At 43.8% G+C, this 19,559-nt stretch overlaps 1 protein-coding gene across 5 annotated transcripts in view; it reads right to left on the reverse strand.

The window, feature by feature from the left end:
- The window catches only part of FRMD4A (FERM domain containing 4A), a 564,004-nt gene that overhangs the window by 113,468 nt on the left and 430,977 nt on the right, over positions 1 to 19,559 (reverse strand). For all 5 annotated transcript variants that reach the window (XM_033100573.1, XM_033100571.1, XM_033100572.1 and 2 more), the window contains one exon: positions 12,352 to 12,436. In XM_033100573.1, the coding sequence (XP_032956464.1) occupies positions 12,352 to 12,436 (85 nt within the window). The remainder of the gene's footprint in view (positions 1 to 12,351; positions 12,437 to 19,559) is intronic.

The following is a 19,559-nucleotide window of genomic DNA, read 5'->3' on the forward strand; positions in this document are numbered from 1 at the left end:
TCTGAGGTCTATGCCGTCTCAAAGGGCTCAGCTTTAAATCTTCAGGAGAAATGAAGGAGTGAGCCAGTCCCCACCTTTTCACAAATCTGTTAATCTGATTAATCAATGGAGTACGGTTACTTGATACATAATTATAGTAATTATTATTATTATTATTTTATAAATGCTACTCAGAACCAGGAATAAGGCTTTACTGAAAAAAAAGTTAAAATAGGATTGTGACTCTGTACATTAAAATGAAATAAAATTAAAAATACAGTTCTCAGTTGCCACATTTCTTTCATGCACTCAGTAGCTCCAGGTACCATGGTGTCAGAGCAGATACAGAGCATTTCTGTCACTGCAGAAAGTTCTATCAGTCAGCGCTGTTATAGGGTCCAAGTTTAAAAATGTTTCTGTCCTACTAGTTCTTCCCCCAAATATTTAATCATGATCTATGGACATGGTTTTAAAAGGACACAAACCTTTTGGAAAAAATATAATATATGTATATGTATATACATATACATATGTATATACATATAATATACATATATATACTTAATATGTATATAGTTCATATCTCCTTTCTAAATAGCTTTATTGAGGTGTAATTGATAACACACACAAAACTGCACGTATTGAATATATACAATTGATAAATTTGGACATTATGCAAATACCCGTGTACCATCATCACATTCAAAGTAATAAACATATCCATCACCTCCAAAAGTTTCCCTGCATCCCTTTAAGTGTGTGTGTGGTTTGTTTCTTTTTCTGTGGTAACACAACTTAACAAGAGATCTGCCCTCTTAAAACATTTTAAGTGCACAACACTGTATTGTTATATATAGTTCAGAGCTTAAAGACAAAGGAAAACCTGGAGTCCATCAGCACGTAAGCATAATAACGAAATGAACTGATGTCATACTTGTTATCAAGATTTGAAATAGAAATGTCCACTTTTCTGATCTCTTTCTAACATCACTAGATCCTACAGTGAGTGAGTGGAGCACAGAAAAGTTAGAGCTTGGACAAACTTCCCCGAAAATAAGTGTATTACTGCCACAGTGTATTAATTTACATTAATTAATTACATTAATTTTTGCTCCAAAAGACGCATTAGGGCTTATATTCAGGGGATCTCCTCCTGAAAAATCAGGCTACAGCTTATTTTCCGGTTAGGTCTTATTTTCGGGGAAACACGGTAGATACAGCTAGCCTACCCAGCCCCCTGCTTTGACCGAGAACAGAAATCCAGGACTGTAAGGGACTTGCCCAAAGTCGCAAGGCCTTGCTGGCCGTGATGGGGCTGGAAACAACCCCTCAACTTCTCGTCCAGCATGTCACCTTCCCGGGATGTGCATTCTCCACAATCAATTAGGATTGAGTCTTGGCCACATATTCTCGGAACCACATCTATCACTGAAGGTAGCTAAAACAAAAGTTACTTTTCACTTGAATTATAAACCAAACTCTGATTCATGGATTTTCTAATTATTTTTTGTGGTCCAGAATGGGCCCCTGTAATTCACGACAATGTATTTATGCATGCCTGTATCTTTTGAGGGAAGGATATCATTCAGGCTCTTTTGGGTTTAGGAATTCCGAAGACGGATGATAATGTTTGCTACCAAACCCCCTTAGAAATGTGGGCTAAGAGAACCTACCAGAGCATAGGGAAGAATGGGGAACAATAATTCTTTTTGCTTAACCAGTTGAAGGAGCTTTATGGCCGCTGGAATTGATACAGACTGTCAGTGGTGGGTTGTGGAGGAATGCCTGGAATTGCATTTCTGGGATTACCAGGTCCCATCAGAATGTAAATCATTTAACAATGTACGTTTAACAGAAACACTGTCCAGAGTTTTCACAATGGATCATTTCTATTCTCACTCCGTTCTTTTCCATCCCCACCAATCGGTGTCCTTCAGTTGCTGTGTGTGCTTGTTCGTGCATTGCTTTAGTGTATCGGGATGTATGCTCTTCTGTCAAACATTTACACCTAGGCTGCAGCCAATGGTCAACGGTGGGCTAATATTTAACATCCAAGGAGAGGCTTATCTAATGTGCAACTCCAAACCAACCAACAGGAAACAACTCTTTTAAGTGTGAACACAACTTTGATTCCATTATTTGACTCATCTGCTAAATGAGAACGTCTACACTGTGGACTGTGGGGGGAAGCAAGGTGGGGAAGGCAGAGGGAGGTCTTTTTAATTTGATTTTATTTTACACAGCCTATTGTGCAGTCCCTGGAAAGACTGCTGGACATGAATATGGCGGTGAACATTAACTGTAATGTACTATTATTCAAAGTAAAGCGATGGACAATGCACAATTAACTGCCTGAGCTCATTTATCCAAGTTCTCTCTCACCATATTTGTCCTTGTGGTAAATAGGAACTAGCACCTCTAACTGGGGTGAGTTTTCACCTTCTCTGATCTTGCCCAGCTCCCAGTGAAGATATTAAACACCGTGAGAGGCAAAATTTGGCCAGTTCTAGGGAAAAGGATTAAAGAAACAAGTGGCCCAGACATCCCACACCCTTGCAAAATCTGATGGAAGGGAGAGCTGCATTATGCCTTTTCACCATGGCTACTTAATCTTGATCGCGTTCCAGAATCATCTTGTTTGTCCTCAGAGGAGTCAGTACAGAGATCTACATGGTGTGTGTAACAACCAATCTAGGAACAACGGGAAGACACGTGCCTACCTTGCAGTATCTGCCTGATTCCTGATGTCTCCTGTTCATAATGTTTTCCTCCCCTTTTACACCTGGCCCTCCCCGGTGGTTTTCTCTTTAAAATTCCACTGTGATGGCACAGAGCTCTAGACTATCCGCCAACGCCACACATTTCCCGGTGTATTTCAAAATCTGAAAGCTGAGTTCCCCACGTAGAAAAGTGACTAAATATTGCCAGGGGTCCTCCTCTCAGACACACGCTGCCATATAACATTAAAAAGACAACTCTACCTGTTTCTCATCTATCTTCTCTGGCAAACCAGAGGTGGCTTCTTTCCTGTGTTTCTCCTCAAGCAGAGAAAACAAACTAACTGGGACCTGAAATACCAAGGCGCCAACAAAATGTATACACATGACTTGTATCCATCTTTTGTTACTAGTATAGATTGAGTATTACAATTTTAACACAGTTTTTTCTTTCCTTAAAATGTGTATACATTTTTTTTTTGCACCGTCTGTAGTATGTGTAAAAATCCCATACTTCCCTGGGGCACTGGGTTTTCCCTTTACTGAGGATGAAATGGGAAAGGAGGGGGAGCAGAAAAAGACCGTTCAGGGAAGATCGATGAGCACGTTCCATGTGGCACCACCCAGCTGCTGGTGGTGTGACATTTCTTTATGCCCCCAAGGGTGTCTGCAGAGTTTGCTGAGCTGGAATCTCGCTTGGGAATCTAAGGTGGTCCAGTGGGCATGTAATAATTTTATCTTGAGACTTACTAGTAAGAAAGGGAAGCTGATAGAAGGGAATGTGATGTCTGGTAGTTATGGTGTCCCATTTCGTGTGTGTTTTGGGGCATCTGTTTCACGTACTACTGAATAATGTGTGCTGCTTTCTTTGATCTTTTGAAAAATGGTAGGGAAAGACAAAACGTGACCATCTGCAGGTGTGTGCATTCAGAGCAGGGGGGGAGGGTGGCCCCACTTCCTCCCACTCAGCGTGGTTTTATCCCAGGTGATTAAGTAGCTGAGGAAGAGGCTTGAGGTCATTTATCAGCAACATAATGGCTAACAATATTCTCAGAAAGATTTCTATCTGAGGGCCTTCCAGTGTTCCAAACAGATAGCCCCATGAGAACCCCAAGTGGCAGGTGTGATGGACTTTCTCCAAAGTCCTGAGAGCCGAAGTATCGCGTCATGGTCCCCTGGCTCTGTGGGATGTGGTGGTGGTCTTTCCACTCAAACAAGAATCGTAATGAAAAGCATTCCTCCATAGTCAAGAATGACAGAAATTCCAACTTTCACGTAAGATTAATGAAATACTTATAACAGAAAATATGACTCACAACCACATGGTAGGTTGAGAAGATTCCAGTAAGGATGTTTGCAAAGTCCATTCAGAATAACATGCAGGGCTGTCCAGTGGTTTTCCTAATGAATCCTCACCAACTGTGACCACCTTTCTTCCTACCCGCAAAACATCTAAAGACTACAGTTTTCTTGCTGTTCTGCTTAGTATCATTTCTACTCTCACCTGAAAGTTCCAAGTTCTGGGTCCAAACCCCCCAAGCCCCACCCCCCAATAGCTCTAGGAAACTGGACAAATCACTTGATTCCTTGAATTTCATTTTCTTCATTAGTAGAACAGGGACAACAATTTCTTTTCCAATTATTTTACCGAGTTTGGCGAGGCAGAAATGTAGAGGTGATTTGGAAACTCTAAGACACACTATAAACATCATGTCTGTATTATGTATTTTGCTTCCTAATGTTTACAGATAATCTGAACTTCACAGTTTTGCCTCTGCTCGTCAAGCATTTTTTGGCATATATAGGCGTCTTCAGTAAGATAGATATTTATAAAGAGGTGGACAGCATTGTGTGTGTGTATGTGTGTATCCACGTGTGTGTATCAGGCACTGTGCATATCATTCAAGTGGGTCCTGATGCCCACATTTCACCTGCCCCGCCTCATTGCACAACTCTCCATGACTACACAAAAGTAACCTCCAGGCAAACAGGAGCTGTGGCACATAAGACTGATGCGATCTTGTACAATTCCTTTCTTAGCCCTTTGCCAGTTTTCCGTCAGTCAAGTCACTTCCTGTTTGTCTAATGACCCACCAGAGTACCTGCCATTCACGCCGGGCCACCACTCTCTCATTCTGTGGCACAGGGAGCGCTCCTGCTGTCCACTGCACACCGCCCATATCATGACCCCAAAGAATCTTTTAGAGGTCACGGGCACAGCAACATGATGAGTTCAATGTTTCTAGAGTTGAAAATGAAAGTCCCTGTCTGTCCTTCTTTCCCTCCGCTCTCTGTCATAAGAGTATGTACACTATACCTGTAGTAATCAAACTAAGAGATATGGACTAGGGTGCTGTATGTCTGAGACTAATATTTAGATTGGCTCCTTAGTCCTGTGGAACTTGATGCTGGGCTTTGTTTCTCTCATCTTCAGAGGAGATGATACCATCTGCTCATTAGCAAAGCTCTTTGAAGATTTTGGATAAAGACCGCTTATTTTAATTTTAATAAGAGTGATGACATTTAGACCTAAGTGGCAAACGTGGCCCACGACTGATTATTGAAGCTCCAAGAATATGTGAAGCTCTCAGACCAATGTGGACATCTCAGAAAAGAAGGCTGGACAAGATCCCCCTGCACACGTAAAACTAAGCCTTTTCTTTTCTCACATGACCTGCACTCGGTGAATACATGTAGGCACCAAACTTGGTAATTTCACAGGAAATACATGAATTCTTACTCTCTGGGATTGGAAAGTAATCAGTGAAAAACAATTTATTGAGCATCGACTGTGTGCCTAGTTCAGTGACAGGTCATGGGAAGTGATCATAAAAATTCACTCAGAAAAATGCTCGTGCACACTTTTCCTCCAACCAAAGAGGCACATTTGAGTCCCTCTTCAGACGGTGACCATGGGTCCTGTTTCTTTGGTTATCATTATTGGACAACATAAGTGTTGAGATCTCACATGATTTAAGTTTGACAAATAAAGAGTAGATGGGTAACCCTTTGAGGTCTGGACAGGGTTATACAGTTCAAACATGAGATTTATAAGTGCACAGTCAGTCATTCTGGTTAGTTCCTCACTTTGCCCAACTTCAATCACATAGGTATCAAATTACTTCCAGGAGGAACTGAATAGAGATAAAAGGCTTTTCAGTGTGGGAGCCAATTTTCTTCTCTCTCTGTGAAGAATATTGGGGGCTGGATCTCAGATTTCATGATTTTCCTTACAGTTTTAAGGTCTATAATCTATGGGAATCCTTCTAAAAAAATGAAACAGATGCTAACATTTTATGGCCTAGTACTTGTTGTTTGCATTGGCTACTGTAAATTATCGTGGCGACTAATTTGTGACAGCCATTTGATTTTGTCAGTGGAGAACTTGGAGCAGGCAGTATTGGATCCTGCAGCCGGAAGGCGGGGACAGAGCTGAGATGAGAATCCACATCCATCCAACCGCTCCCACATAGTGTGACAAATCCACTGCCTCCTGGGAGGCTGACCAATGGGCCTCTTCAGTCGATGTAGGAGGCCACATCCAAATAGGGAGAGAACCAGATGGAAATCTTGGCAGGAGAGTCTTGCTTTGTCGTGTCACTTCCCAGGGAGCACACAACATCCCCAGGTATGGATCCTATGGGACTTTTCCCTGGAACCAGACAGATTTCTAAATGAGTTCTAGCTATCCCCTGGTCATAAATTTCCTTGCCATCACCCACCTGTTCCCTTAACGAGTTAAAACATATCAGAAGTGCTGTCAGAGCATGTGGCCACGTGGGGTGTCAGTGACCCCATTCTATACTCCTTCCTGCTCTACTTAAACTAGACAATTACAGCCCTGCTCTCTCGTGACCACAGTCTAATTTTCTACAACTTGGATAGACTGTGACTGTTATTTTCCTGTTCTTTTTGTGGAAAATGGGGGGATTGTAAAGCACGGGAAGTAAGAGAGACATCCATCCACTGCAGCCATGCTTTCTGTCTCCTGGTGAAGAAAGAGTGGAAGGTAGGAAAGTAGTATTCATAGTTTGGGAAAAATAATAAAACGAAAACCCTTTCCTCCTTTTTCTGCTTTTGGAGAGTTCCGAGGTTTGGCCCCTGGGGGAGATAAACAGGAAGCTGGATGAGGTAGACCGAAAGTGCAGGGATTGAAAGGGAGACTATACCCAGAATGGAGGCCATGACCTGCTGCAGACAGAAGTGGGAAGAGTCTCCTCTGGAGAGAATGAAGAGCCGCAGAGGAAAGACAACCAAATACCGATAGGTGGGGTTCCCACGGAAAGAACCAGCTTGCCACGGGATCACTCCACAGGGCACCCAGCAGGGAACCATCCCCCCAATTAGCTTTTCAGTGCCTCATTCTTAAATATGGACGGAGAGACCAGGATCAACACACAATTGAGAAAATCCTCCTACACAAAAGACAGAGACCACAATAAATAAACAGGAAACAAACAAACAAAAAAGAACTGGAAAGAAACAGAACATGCATGATCGTTAATATTATCAGGGCAATAAGAGGGTATTCATTTCAAAGACAATACTCGCATCACATATATGTATAAAAAAAGAAAACCAGAATATATGTAAGGGGTCTTGGCAGTTACAAACATGACAGCAAAAGTTAAAAAGTCAACGAAGGAGATTAAAGATACTGCTGACGAAATCTAGAAAGTAGAATAAAAAGACAGATGGAAACTAGGAGAGATGAGGCATCAAAGCAGGAGGCCAGGAGGCCATGCCTAGCATCTGATTAACAGGAGTTCCAGAAGAGGAGCACAGAGATAAGAGAGGAGATATATACAAACAGAGGAGATAATACAAAATAACCTCCAAGAACTGAAGAATACGAATCTCCAGACTAAAACGGCCTGTTGAATACACAACATAATGGATTTACAAAGACACACTTCAGGACACACCTTCCTGAAATTTCAGATGAAGAGAAGAAAGAGGAGAGCCTAAGGGACCCCATTTGTGGTGGTGGTGGCGGGGTCCACATGCAACGTACAGCAGAGTGGGCTTCCGCAGAGCAACTGTCAAAGACTCTTAAGCAATACCATTGATATCCTGAGAGAAATCTTCCTTCCATATTTCCATATCCAGTCACACTATTAATCAAATATGAAGGTAGAATAAAGACATTTGCAGATAGGCAAGGACTGAAACATTTCATTTCACATAGGTGCTTTCTCTGGATTTACTGCAGGATGTTCTTCAGTGAAACAATGGTGTAAAACAAAACACAGGAAGACTCGGGATCCAGAAAACAGGACCCACTGCAGAGCTGGGGTGCAGAAATGACAAGAGAGAGGGAACGGGTGTCCTGTGGTGAGAGATGCAAATGAGACCCCTTCGAGACTGGAGCAAAAGGACAGACGGTTCGAAAAGGGAGGTCCCAGGAAAAACAATAAAGGTAGAGCAGCAAAACCAAACTAGAGGGGAACTGATGAATTATTACCTGATGTATTTGGAAATTAACTTTGCTAAAGAATTTGGGAATCTGTAGGTGCTTTAGGGAAAAAAGGATGGGTACATGGAAACTAAACAGGTAACAGCAAGACAATTATTACCTTTAGGTAAAACAGCTGGTTATCTAAAAAAAGAACCAACACCAGTCAGATGCTGTGGCTTAGTCATAATAACGGAATGCTGTGGCATTCACCCCACACTGGGAAAACGGGGACAGGGAAAGTGTGGATGGGTGTATAGGAGACCTTAACCCTCGCCTATCTTAACAAGAAGTCAACTAATCAAAAATGGATAAATCAAGGAATATGCCCATTATTGGGAAATAGGCAAATACCAGAAGAAACAGCTATAATTGTTGAAAGTGGTGGGACTTGGCGGGGGTGTGGGGGGGTGCATTTTCATAATCAGTCCCTTAGAACCATTCGGCTTTTAAAGATTGTGTGTTACAAGGTGTGGAGCCGGCTCTCACTCCTAGCCACCCTATGAGTGGGCGATGCCCCAATGTCCGGTCCTCAACAGCCCTGCTCAGCTCCTGCAGACTCCTGCCTGTGGCTGCTTTTAGGGAGTCAATCCATCTTGCATTTGGCCTTTCTCTTTTCTTGCTGCCGCCTATTTTCCCCAGCTGTGGCATAGATTACTTTGATAAAAAGAAATAGTAATGCTTTCGAAAGTGAATGACACAGGGACTTGGGAGGAACAGGAATAAACTGCTTATGTTATCTGAACAACTTGGCCATTCCAGGGATCATTCCCCAAGAAACAGGAGGGAGCTGACAGTGAACCTGTGCTGGGTGAACCTCAGCGTCATCTGCAGATTATATGTGTGGCACCACCCCCTGGCCCGAGGGCAGCATGGATGACACAAAGAAGATCACAGCCAAGATAAACACCTTGGGTCTGAACCCAACAGGAGCTAAGAGTGTGCCTGGCCCGGTGCTAACTGCATTCATCCTTTATCTCGCTTTATCTTCCCAAGAAGGTCATGGGTAGGGTCTTTTAATATCCTTGCAAAGCACAGGGGAAAATTAAGCTTGGAGATACCACAGAAAGTGTTCACATTTACTGCACTTGCTTAGAGGCAGAGCTGGGAAGGAAACCCAAGTCTGTGGGACACCAAATCTAAACTCCAAATCACAGTCTCTCTGCTACCGGAACTCCCAATATCTTTACATATTTACAACTGTGCAAAATAGGTCACACGCCTGGTTCAACCACTTCTGGGTTCTTTGTCTTTGAGTAAATCCCTTAACCTCTCTGACATCAGTTTCTTGCCTCTGGAAAGCTAATGTGTCCCGCTCAACCTCACTCATGAGGCTCAAATAAGATAATATATATGAAAAATTTCTATAAACTCTACGTGTCAATTTATGCAAATAAAAATACTATTTTTGATGACAGGATGGAGACAGGCGGTCTTGTGATACAATCTAGCCCGTATCTAAACTTTAGAACAGCAACCCCTGGGTTATTTGCATCACCACCTGCACTTGGGCAACGTGGACTATTTAGTTTTGAGGATTCCTTCTATTGTATTATTTCCCATAAATCTTAGAGTCCTCAGAAGCACTGTAGCCTTCAGCATTTGTGACTAGACTAACTGAGCAACCCCGAGAGAGAAACTGTTTCTGTCCCTTTGCCCAAGTGTCTTTACAAACACGATTGGGCGCAACTTTTACTTGCCCGGGTTAAGTGTGATTTCATCAGTTCAGTGACTTTCCAGACATTTACTGCCCACGTCTGCCACCTGGTGGCCAGTGCACACGTTTTACTCCTGAACGTTTTCAAAGTGCTTTCGCATTCATTAAACAAAAACCAGCGGTTCCTCTTACAATCTGTGAGGTTGGTGCTATTATTTCCACTTTATAATGAGAAAACAAGGGCTTAGAGAGAGGAAGGAATTTGCAAGTTCCTGGAACTACATTTAGTGACATTTCCCTCCATTCAGCAAAACCCCAAAATACTTTAGTCTGAGTGTTCTGGGTTTGAGCCCAGTTTAAGTCCTGGCTCAGCAACTGTCACCAAGTGAGGTCCTTTCACAGAACTGAATGTGATTGCTACCAGGCCCTCATTATTTTGAATATTTGCAATTGGTGGAACTATTCTGTGCAATGAATATGCTGAAGTACTTCCAGAAGGAAGAATGATGGCTGATACACCATTTCAACATGTGTGTGTGTGTGCGTGCATGTGTGTGTGTGTGTGTGTGTGTGTGTGTGTGTGTGTTAATGATTAGTAGATTGTTGCAATCCCCCAAAACTGGGTTTATTTAACCATGAAAATAGAGGCAGTGGGATCTCCCGAACTCCTCCCGCTTTACAGCCACCGACCACTTTACATGTATACTTGGCTTTCAAGTTCCCTGGCTGCAGGGGCATGCTCCACTCTAAGTAGAGTCTGCCCTGCAGGGTGCACGCGGGGTGACTGAGCTCTGTGATCTGCAGTCATGTGGCCAGCGTCAGCCCTGACGGACAAGACCATTCACGAGACATGTGTCCTTGGGTGCATTTCCTAACTTCCCGGGACCTCTTCCTCCTCTCAGGGAAGACAGGGACAGAACGTAGCATTCCTCGCAGAGGTGTCATGAAGATTCAGCCACACAACTTACAGAAAGCACTTGGGGCAAAGTCTGCCGTGGTGTGACTGAGCCCGAGTCAGCTGTCCTTCTCTATGTGCCAGCCCAAGGTAGGGTGCTGAAGGGGGCAGTCGTGGGGTGTATTGGGGGCTGGCAGAGCAGGTGTGTACTTGAAATGTGTTCTTCTGGTAGTGGTTCTCAACCTGGGGGGTGCTCTGCAAGCCCGTCTCCCCAGGGAGGAGGTATGTGCTGGACATGCGTGTGGGCATTTGGGTTATTCAATGACAGGAACACTACAAGCATATGGGGGAATTGGATGCAGTGGAAGAGACTGGCCCACTCAATTAAGAAATGTCCCTTGAATAGACATTTCTGTATAGAAGATATACAAATGGCTAATAAGCATTTGAAAAGATGCTCAACATCACTAATCAGTAGGGAAATGCAAATCAAAACCACAATGAAATACCACCTCATCAGGAAGGCAATTATCCAAAAAACCAGAAAATAACAAGTATTGGCAAGGATGTAGAGAAATTGGAACCTCTATTAGTGGGAATATAAAATTGGTGTGGTCGCTATGGAAAGCAGTATGGCAGTTTCCCATAAAATGAAAAATAGAACTACTATACAATCCAGCAATCCCACTTCTGGTATACACCCAAGACAAGTGAAAGCAGGAATGTGTTCAGATACTCATAAACCCACGTGCAGAGCAATATTATTCACAAGAGCCAAAAGATGGAAGCAACGCAAGCATCCACTGATGGATGAATGGATAAACAGACTGTGGTATATCCATATAATTGCATATTATTCAGCCTTAAAACAGAAGGAGATTCTGACACAGGCTACAATATGGAGGAACCCTGAGGACATTATGCTGAGTGAAGCAAGCCAGTCACGAAAGGATAAATACTGTATGATCCCACTTATCTGAGCTACCTACAGTAGACAAATTCACAGAGACAGAAAGAAAAATGGTGGTTGCCAGGGGCTGCGAGGGGAGGAAGAATGAGTTAGTGTTTATTGGGTGTAACGTTTCAGTTCTGTAAGATGGAAAACATTCTGCAGATGGGTGGTGACGATGTGAATGTTAAAATACTTAATGCCACCAAACTGTACACTTATCAGTGGTTACAACAGTACATTTTACGTGTATTTTAGCACAATTAAAAAAGTGTTTCCCACCCAAAATGCCAAGAGCGTCCCTTTGAAAGATACTGCTAGAATGTCTAAAAATCGTCAGATATACCTGCATTTGGATCCAAGTTCATCCATACTAGCGAGAACTACGTTGACTAATGTGTTTGTCATAATTGTCTAGCTTTCCTCTTTGTCTCAGTTGCCAGGTTAAGGCAACTCCTAAGATCAGGTTAAGGAAAATGTCAAGGAGCCAAAAATACAGTGCTGGGATCAGAAGGAGTCACGTGATTATACCGGTAGCTCTAGTTTCATGGAGTTCTCATTTATTCATAGTAATTAATTTATAAATTCCTTCTATTGATCAATAAAACCACATTGGGGACCACGACTTGGGATTTCCAACTTCAAATGATACTTTCAGATTGCAACGGGAAACTCCGAACAGGAAGAGAAAGTTCTTACCTTGTAGATACAGGACTTCGCATTCAGAAAGAAGAGCTCAATGGTGGCATTATCCTTTAGGTATGAGATGCTTTCTATGTAGAACCTGGAAGACAAAAGCTGCAAATGAGCCACAGAAGCATCAACTGACCAAGCACATAATCACCTTGTTCTCTGAGCTACCGGATGTGACAGGATGACTAGCACTCCCAATCTTAAACAAACAAAAAAAGCTATCATCAGTTGTGTTCATACATATAATTCTTTTGGAGAGAAAAACAGTGTTTTTCAAGTCCATTTATGGTGGGTTTGGACCATCATGCCTGACAGCCCTTACTGGAGAAAGAACTGGGCCTGCCATCAACTTCTTAGAGTGGACTTCAATGTGACCATCTACTTTCTTGTTCGCATCTGCTTTCCAGTTTTTTATACGATTTGTTTTCAACACGTCACTTTTTTGTCCTCATCATTGTTGAGTTGGATTTTTAAAAGATAATTTCTTTTGCTCCTTCCAACTCGGGGCCCTATTTCTCTTTGAAATGGTTACAAACTATCATCTTAAAGGTGATGAGGTGTGGTTGGATTTTTGTTCTTCCCAAAGGCTGGGGCAAGTGTTCTTAACACTGTGATATTAATGGATATTAAGCCGAATGAGAATTGGATTTTTATCCAGATGAAGGGCATAGATTTTTTTTTTTCAAGATGAAACATGCTGATATTATTTAAGTTTACATTAAATGTGCCTTTACATATTGACTTGGGAGTTTATTGAATTCCTTAATTAGATAAGGTACTTGTACTCGTCTAAGGATCAGCCGCACTAAGGGAAAAGGAATTGTGATGAGAGGGAGAAAGAGATGATGGAAATGCAGAGCCTTGGAGGGGGCGGAGGCTCCGAGTGGGTGTGACAACTCTGCCTCGTGGAAACTGGGTGTACTGAGGGGCCTGAAGGTGAAATGAGAAGAAACAAATGCTCTGGTCTTGTAGAACAGCATTGTAAGGGGGTGGGAAGACTCCTGGGGAGCAAGTTGAGAGACCAGGGATCTGGTCCCAGCTCTAGCTGATTTAGGGTAAGTCACGTCATCTCTCTGGGCTTGTTTTCCAGACTGTAAAAGAAGACAGTGTGAGTTGGCCCGTGGTTCTCCACCTAAGAAGTCCACTGCCTTCAAATATTGGAAACTAATTCCGGTGAAAACAACAACAGCAAAAACAACAAACCAACACTTTATTAGGTTGGTGCAAAAATGCAGTTTTTGCAATTATTTTTAACCTTTTAAACCACCATTAGTTTTGCACCAACCTAATATAAGGCAAAAAAACAACAACATGTCTACATGTTAGGTCAAGTCCAGTTAGCAACCTCTTGCTACAGACTCAATAAATCACATCTTCTATCATTTTTCAAGTGTGTGCAGGGGCTCTCGCAATTAATAAGATACAGAGTCATTTACATTTGGGAATGAATCCAGGGTAACGTCAGAGATTAGCAGATATTTTCAATCAACAGACATTAATACAATTATGATCATGTGTGACAGTCTGCAGACTTTTTGGAAATTACAATATGACCCTCATTCTTGCAAAGCCTGGGAATGAGAAGGCTGGCTGATCTTTACCACCCTTCTTCCCCTGTAGATTAAAAAAAAAAAAAAGCACCTGCCTCCTGCTTTTGGAGCAAGTATTTCAGGACACGCACACGCCTCTGCGGAGCGTCTGCAGTGGTCTCGGAGGAACTCAAGTTGTACAACTATTCTGGTCTTTAGTAATGTGGGGACTAGAAACTCAGGAGCAAATTCTACATTTCAAAGCAAACGAAGTTACATTTGATTTAATTATAAACCTACACCCACTGTAAAGGGTTTTTGGAGAGGGGGTGTCAGAATAGCAAAATCGGAAGGCAGGACGGAAGAGGGGGCGCTGAGGGAAGGGAAAGAAAAGCAAAGGAGAAGAGAGGAGGGGAGGGGAGGGAGAAAAGGTGACAAGGCCTCCGACGCCACTCTAGGTGGTTCAGAAAAATGCCGTTCCCCTGGGCAACTTGCAGGCCTGTCCTATTGCAGGTAAATCTTGCTTCATCCCTTTGATCAAACTTCCTCTCACCCCCCAAACAATCCCCCACACCCCAACTCACTTCTGCTCCCTTTGGCCCCGGCTCAGCGTCACCACGATTTAGCCAATTCTGCTGACTATCCCCAGGGAAGAGCTCCCATGATGCCCTCTGCTTCTGTGTTGCCCCATGGTCCTGTCATTTTGTTTCTGGGGATGTCTTCTTACTGGGCTGCTAACTCTTTGAGGGCTGGGCCCAAATCTTATTCATTTTCGCATCTCTGGCACTAATACAGCTCAGTACGTATCTGCGAATGAAACTGATTTTCAACTGCTCTCCTGTCCACTCCGCGTTGGGTCAGAGTTCTGACTGGACAGTGAAATGGGCAATGAAGGCAATTCAGGAGGGAGAAGAAACAGATGACTTCCCTGATGTCGTGAAAGCCCAGCTTAGGGTTTGTTATACTCCATGCCCAGCCCTTGCCCCTTGGCCCCTCCCCTCACTGTTAACATGGAAAGTTGTTCAAAGCTGCCAATTGCCTGGACTCCTAAAGCCAGAACAACAGCCGAAGCTTCTTGAGTTTGACACTGAGTGACTTCAGCTCTGTAATAATATTCGGAGTCTAAGTCTGTTGGGTCTGAAGCAACTTAATTTTTGAAGCAATGCCTTAATGTCTGTATTGCATTTTGTTTTAAGTCTTGAGTATTAAGGAGTGAAGGCATTCTGTCTCTCCAGCCCCAATTTTCTCCTCAACAGTATATTAAGGAAACATAACTAATTCCCTTTTCAACTTTCTAATAATGAAAAACTGAAATGAGATGGCAAATTTTACATTTGTTTTTTTGCAACCGCATTCATTTCCACCAAGTTCTGTGTTGCCTGGCTGTCCAAGAGACAGGAAGGCAGAGGAAATAACAAGCATATTCTGAAAAAAAAAAAAAAATCACGTCCTCTTGACAGAAACTGGAAAGCAGTTTCCTGTTAACCTTTATCACCAAGAAACAGCCTGGAAAACCCTATGAGTTTCTAGGTCTGTCATGTTATTATTCTGTAACCTTGGATATTTAACTTACTCTGAACTTTCCATCTGGACTAGGTAACTGGCGAGTCAAAAACGCCTAGAGAAAAACAGATCTCAGACATCTCAGTTCACAAACCGGGGCCCAGTGTACTAGGAAAAAGAAGGTTCTGTGGAAATGGGAAATGCTCATGATTTGGGTTCAAAGTCGAGATTTTCCTCTTCTTTTTTTTTAAACCAGTGCTGTCATTTTTTATTTTTCCTGAGAGCCTTGTCAAAGGTCCTCCTTTTCGGCAGCAGGGGGCGATGTTGCATTTCTTTAACTACCCGTGAGAGGCTGCCTCCAAGACCTGGTTCACAAAGAAAATTCTGGGTCTCTGGGTAAACCCAAGGAAATGAATGATTTCTTGTAGATTCAGAGGGCTTTCATGGAAAATTGCAAGACCGGTTCTGTATTAACCATGGGTTTCTGGTGCTTTGACATCTGGGGCCTTGCTCACCCTGGAAGGACTGCACTCCCAGGATTAGCCAATTCCTAGAGATACTGAAGGACTCCTCTCAGCCAGCCCTTCATATGCAGACCAGCCAATCGGGGGCCCTCACATCCTTCCCGTCTCCTCTGTGGGACTCTTACACTCCTGGCCACTATTCACCTGCCCTAAGGACCTCAGGGCCAGGAATCATAGACTTAGGACAGCCGCTTTGCCCCAGAGTCCTCTGAGATTATTCAAAGCAGCCAATCCTCATGCATTCTTTCCTTCAGAAACGACAATATAGGCTCTTGCCCACAGTTCCCAGGCCCCTCTACCTCCTGACAGAGCCCGGGGCACCCCTGGGCAGCCCAGCCTGGCCTGGTGTGCCCCCTTCTCTTGGGAACTATGAGTAGTGAACGAACTGTCTTTTTCAATGACAGCCATTTCCTGACCCGTTGGCCTCCTCATACCCAAATCATAATAAAACCTACACTTTAAGAGAGGTCCTTCAGCAGATTGAGCAGAACTGAATCTTCAGGCTTCTTTTTGAGTCAAAGGGAACAGTGCTCCTTGTAAGGGTGAAATTCAGGCAATCAATAACACAGTTAGACTTAGCTAGTCTGCGGTTTAACTCACTGCATAGCTCGCTATCTAGCCACCTGTAATTAAACCGAATGTGTGTGCAGTTTGATCCACCCTGATATTCATCTGTTTTCTCTCTGTTTCTCCCATCACAGATTAACTGAAGAACTCTGCTTGTTCCCTTTCTTAAGTAAACCCATACCTCGTTAATTAACAACATCCTAACTTGGGAAAGAGCAATTTCTTAAGCCTCAGGCACCCGGACACTGGAATCCAATTTACAACTTCTTGCAGTTTTTACTGGTGACACATTAAAGTCCCAGGCTGCTGTGGCCAAGCCCGAGTCCAGAATCCGGAGATAACATCGTCTTCAAACAGACCAGACCCCAGGAAGGATGTCAAGCCCTCAAACCCGCCTGACCGACTCCCCCTTTCCTATACGTGTAAGAAGCAGCTAACCTGCAGTTAGTGTAGCTGTCCACTCTGAGACTCTGGACTCTGCCCTGGCGACCTCCCCCCGGCCCCCCGCTCCCCCGCCGGTGTTTCTCTCCTTCCTACCCGAGGCAGCCATCATCTTTGGACACTACCATGGCATTCTCTCTCTGCTCTAACTTGCACAAAAACTTCCTTTGTAGAGTCTGTGAATGCTTTCACCTTTTGTGAATTCCACGCCACGACACTCCTGGCCAAGAGTGTTCACTGGGCTCCACGAGCAATATCACACCCAAGCTGGCCCCGGTGACCCCGACCCAAGACTATTTTATCACACAGTCTGAAGTAGGAATGTCGTCATGTATTTATGCACATTAAATACTCAAGAGGCCCTGAAGTCTTTAACTTGTGGACGCCTCAGAATGTGGGGGACTGAACACTGTCCGACCAGATGACAGCCGCCAGGCTTCCTCCCCCGGCCCCTCGCTTCTCCTCTTCCCTCTCACACCCACCCCTTGGCACTTGGGGATCCCTGAATATTTACAGCAAGTGTTAATTAAATGGACCAGTGATTTCATTTTGCAATGAACACAAATGTCACATTGGGAAGGCTGACTTTTGGTAGCAAAAGGGAATGATCACAAGGAGAAGGATAATTGAGACTGCTGTGAGTTTCTGTGGCCAAATCTCTCTGATTAGAATTTCAACTGCGCTGAAATCTTAACCGGGACACCCAGTTGAGATCTAGCAGGCTCTCATTTTAGATCCATGCCATCATTGTTCCTGTGAGTGACAGGAAACAGCACTCGGTGTCTCCACAAGACAGGAAAGACACCAACAGCCAGGTCATGAACTTGGTTGTAAAATCCCCTCTGCCGGATTAAAGCTTCCTGGCATCTCCTCTCCTTTTTTTTTTTTTTTTTCTCTATTGCCCAGCTCAGTTTATTGTTTGTGAAAGTCTAGTTTGAGGAGACAAATCTCATCTCTATTTATTTTCCTACAAACAGTGTATATGACCAGAGTTCCAGGGACATTTGGCTGGAGATGACACAATGGAAGGGACAGGCCAGACATGGAGGAGGCATTCTGAGCACAAACTACGTCTCTAAAAAGTCAGAGAGGCTTCGTTGGGTGGGTTGGCAAATTTTCCTTACATTTTTTCTTTTGACCATTCCCACTTTACTTTTTTTAAATTTAATTTGTATTTGTTTATATTTGTATTTATTTATATTCACCCATCTGACACTATATCTAGCTATTACAATAGCTACGTATAGTCTTTATGCTTTACTTTACATCCTATGACTATATATATTATTTTTAATTATAGTTGACATTCAATATTATTTTATATTAGCTCCTTATATATTTTTTCTTGAGCTATTTCTGAAGCCTGTCTGGTGAACACTCTCAGAGGGTCATTGTTCTCTAATTTGGGGAGCTTGCCTCATAGCCCGGAACAATAGTCTTTAGTTGAATGGGATCTTGGTCATACCGTGATCACGGGGCTGCTTGTAAAGTATGTGTGTGAGAGGTGAGGGGGTGGGGGAAATGAACCTGGACAGGCATGCAGAAGTGAGGCCAGACAAGCACATGCCGGGTAATTTGCCCTTAGTGTGGTAAGGGGCAAACAGGCGAATTATGAGTAGGGGAACAGAGGAGAATTCTAGAAAGAGGCCCAGTGGTAAGTAACATAGGAGAGATTGCAAGGGGACAAGACCAGAAGCAGAGATGACCATAGAGATTTCAACCCTAGGAAAGGTTTGTGGAGGCCCTAATTAATTACAGCCAAGGGGGTGTGCATGGAGAGAAAGGGATGGGTCTAAGAGCTGCTTAAAATAACAGAGATAACAGGAATTACTGACTGACGCTAGAGAAGGGAGCAGGTGGGAGAGAGCAGTGGACGTCACGGTTGACGCCCATGTTTCTGGCTTGGGGGGGCTGGGTGGGTGGGAGTGCCTGTGACAGAGACAGGAGGCACTACAGAAAGAGTAGACTGGGGACATGCATGTGCAGTGGGTGGGTGAGAAGGCCACAAAGCCGAGGCAGATACAATCACGTTTGTGGGTAAGGGAGTAGGAAGTTGATGGTGCTCACTCATGCAAGCTTTCATTTTCTCTGCAAAATCATAAGCACTGTCACTTCTCAGAACAGAGGTGGTGAGCTTCTAGTTTGGAGTCTGCAGCAGGAAGGAACGAAAGCCACTGTGGGCATGCAGGAGCCCTGAGCAGGCACACGGATGGAACCAGCTAGGAAAGCTGATGTTTTCTGTGAGATGGGTCACAATCAGGCGCCAGCTGCTATTTCCCCGACTGCACTCCGCAGCCCAGAGGTAGAAATAAAAGAAATGTGTGATTGGATTGATCCAACCCTGTGTGTTCTGTGTGTATGTGTGTGTGTGTATGTGTGTATGTGGTGCGTGTGTGTGCACATGCACGCGCCAAGCAGCAAGGGGAGGTGAGGTCCAGGGTAAGGGAGGGCTCGCAATGGTGCATAGCTGGATGTAGACTGAACTGGCAAGGAGATGATGGCAGCCAAGGCTGATGGGACCTTGGAAGTTGGGGAACATGCACATATGCCCTTCCTTCACTTAGTGTGGAGTTTCCAACAGGCTGCCAAGCTTTGTGACTGTGGGTTTCCCTGCAGGGGTGCTGTGCCAGTGGCGCCTGAGTCGGCAGTG

The sequence above is a fragment of the Rhinolophus ferrumequinum genome (assembly GCF_004115265.2).
Source record: "Rhinolophus ferrumequinum isolate MPI-CBG mRhiFer1 chromosome 5 unlocalized genomic scaffold, mRhiFer1_v1.p scaffold_110_arrow_ctg1, whole genome shotgun sequence".
NCBI lineage: Eukaryota > Metazoa > Chordata > Mammalia > Chiroptera > Rhinolophidae > Rhinolophus > Rhinolophus ferrumequinum.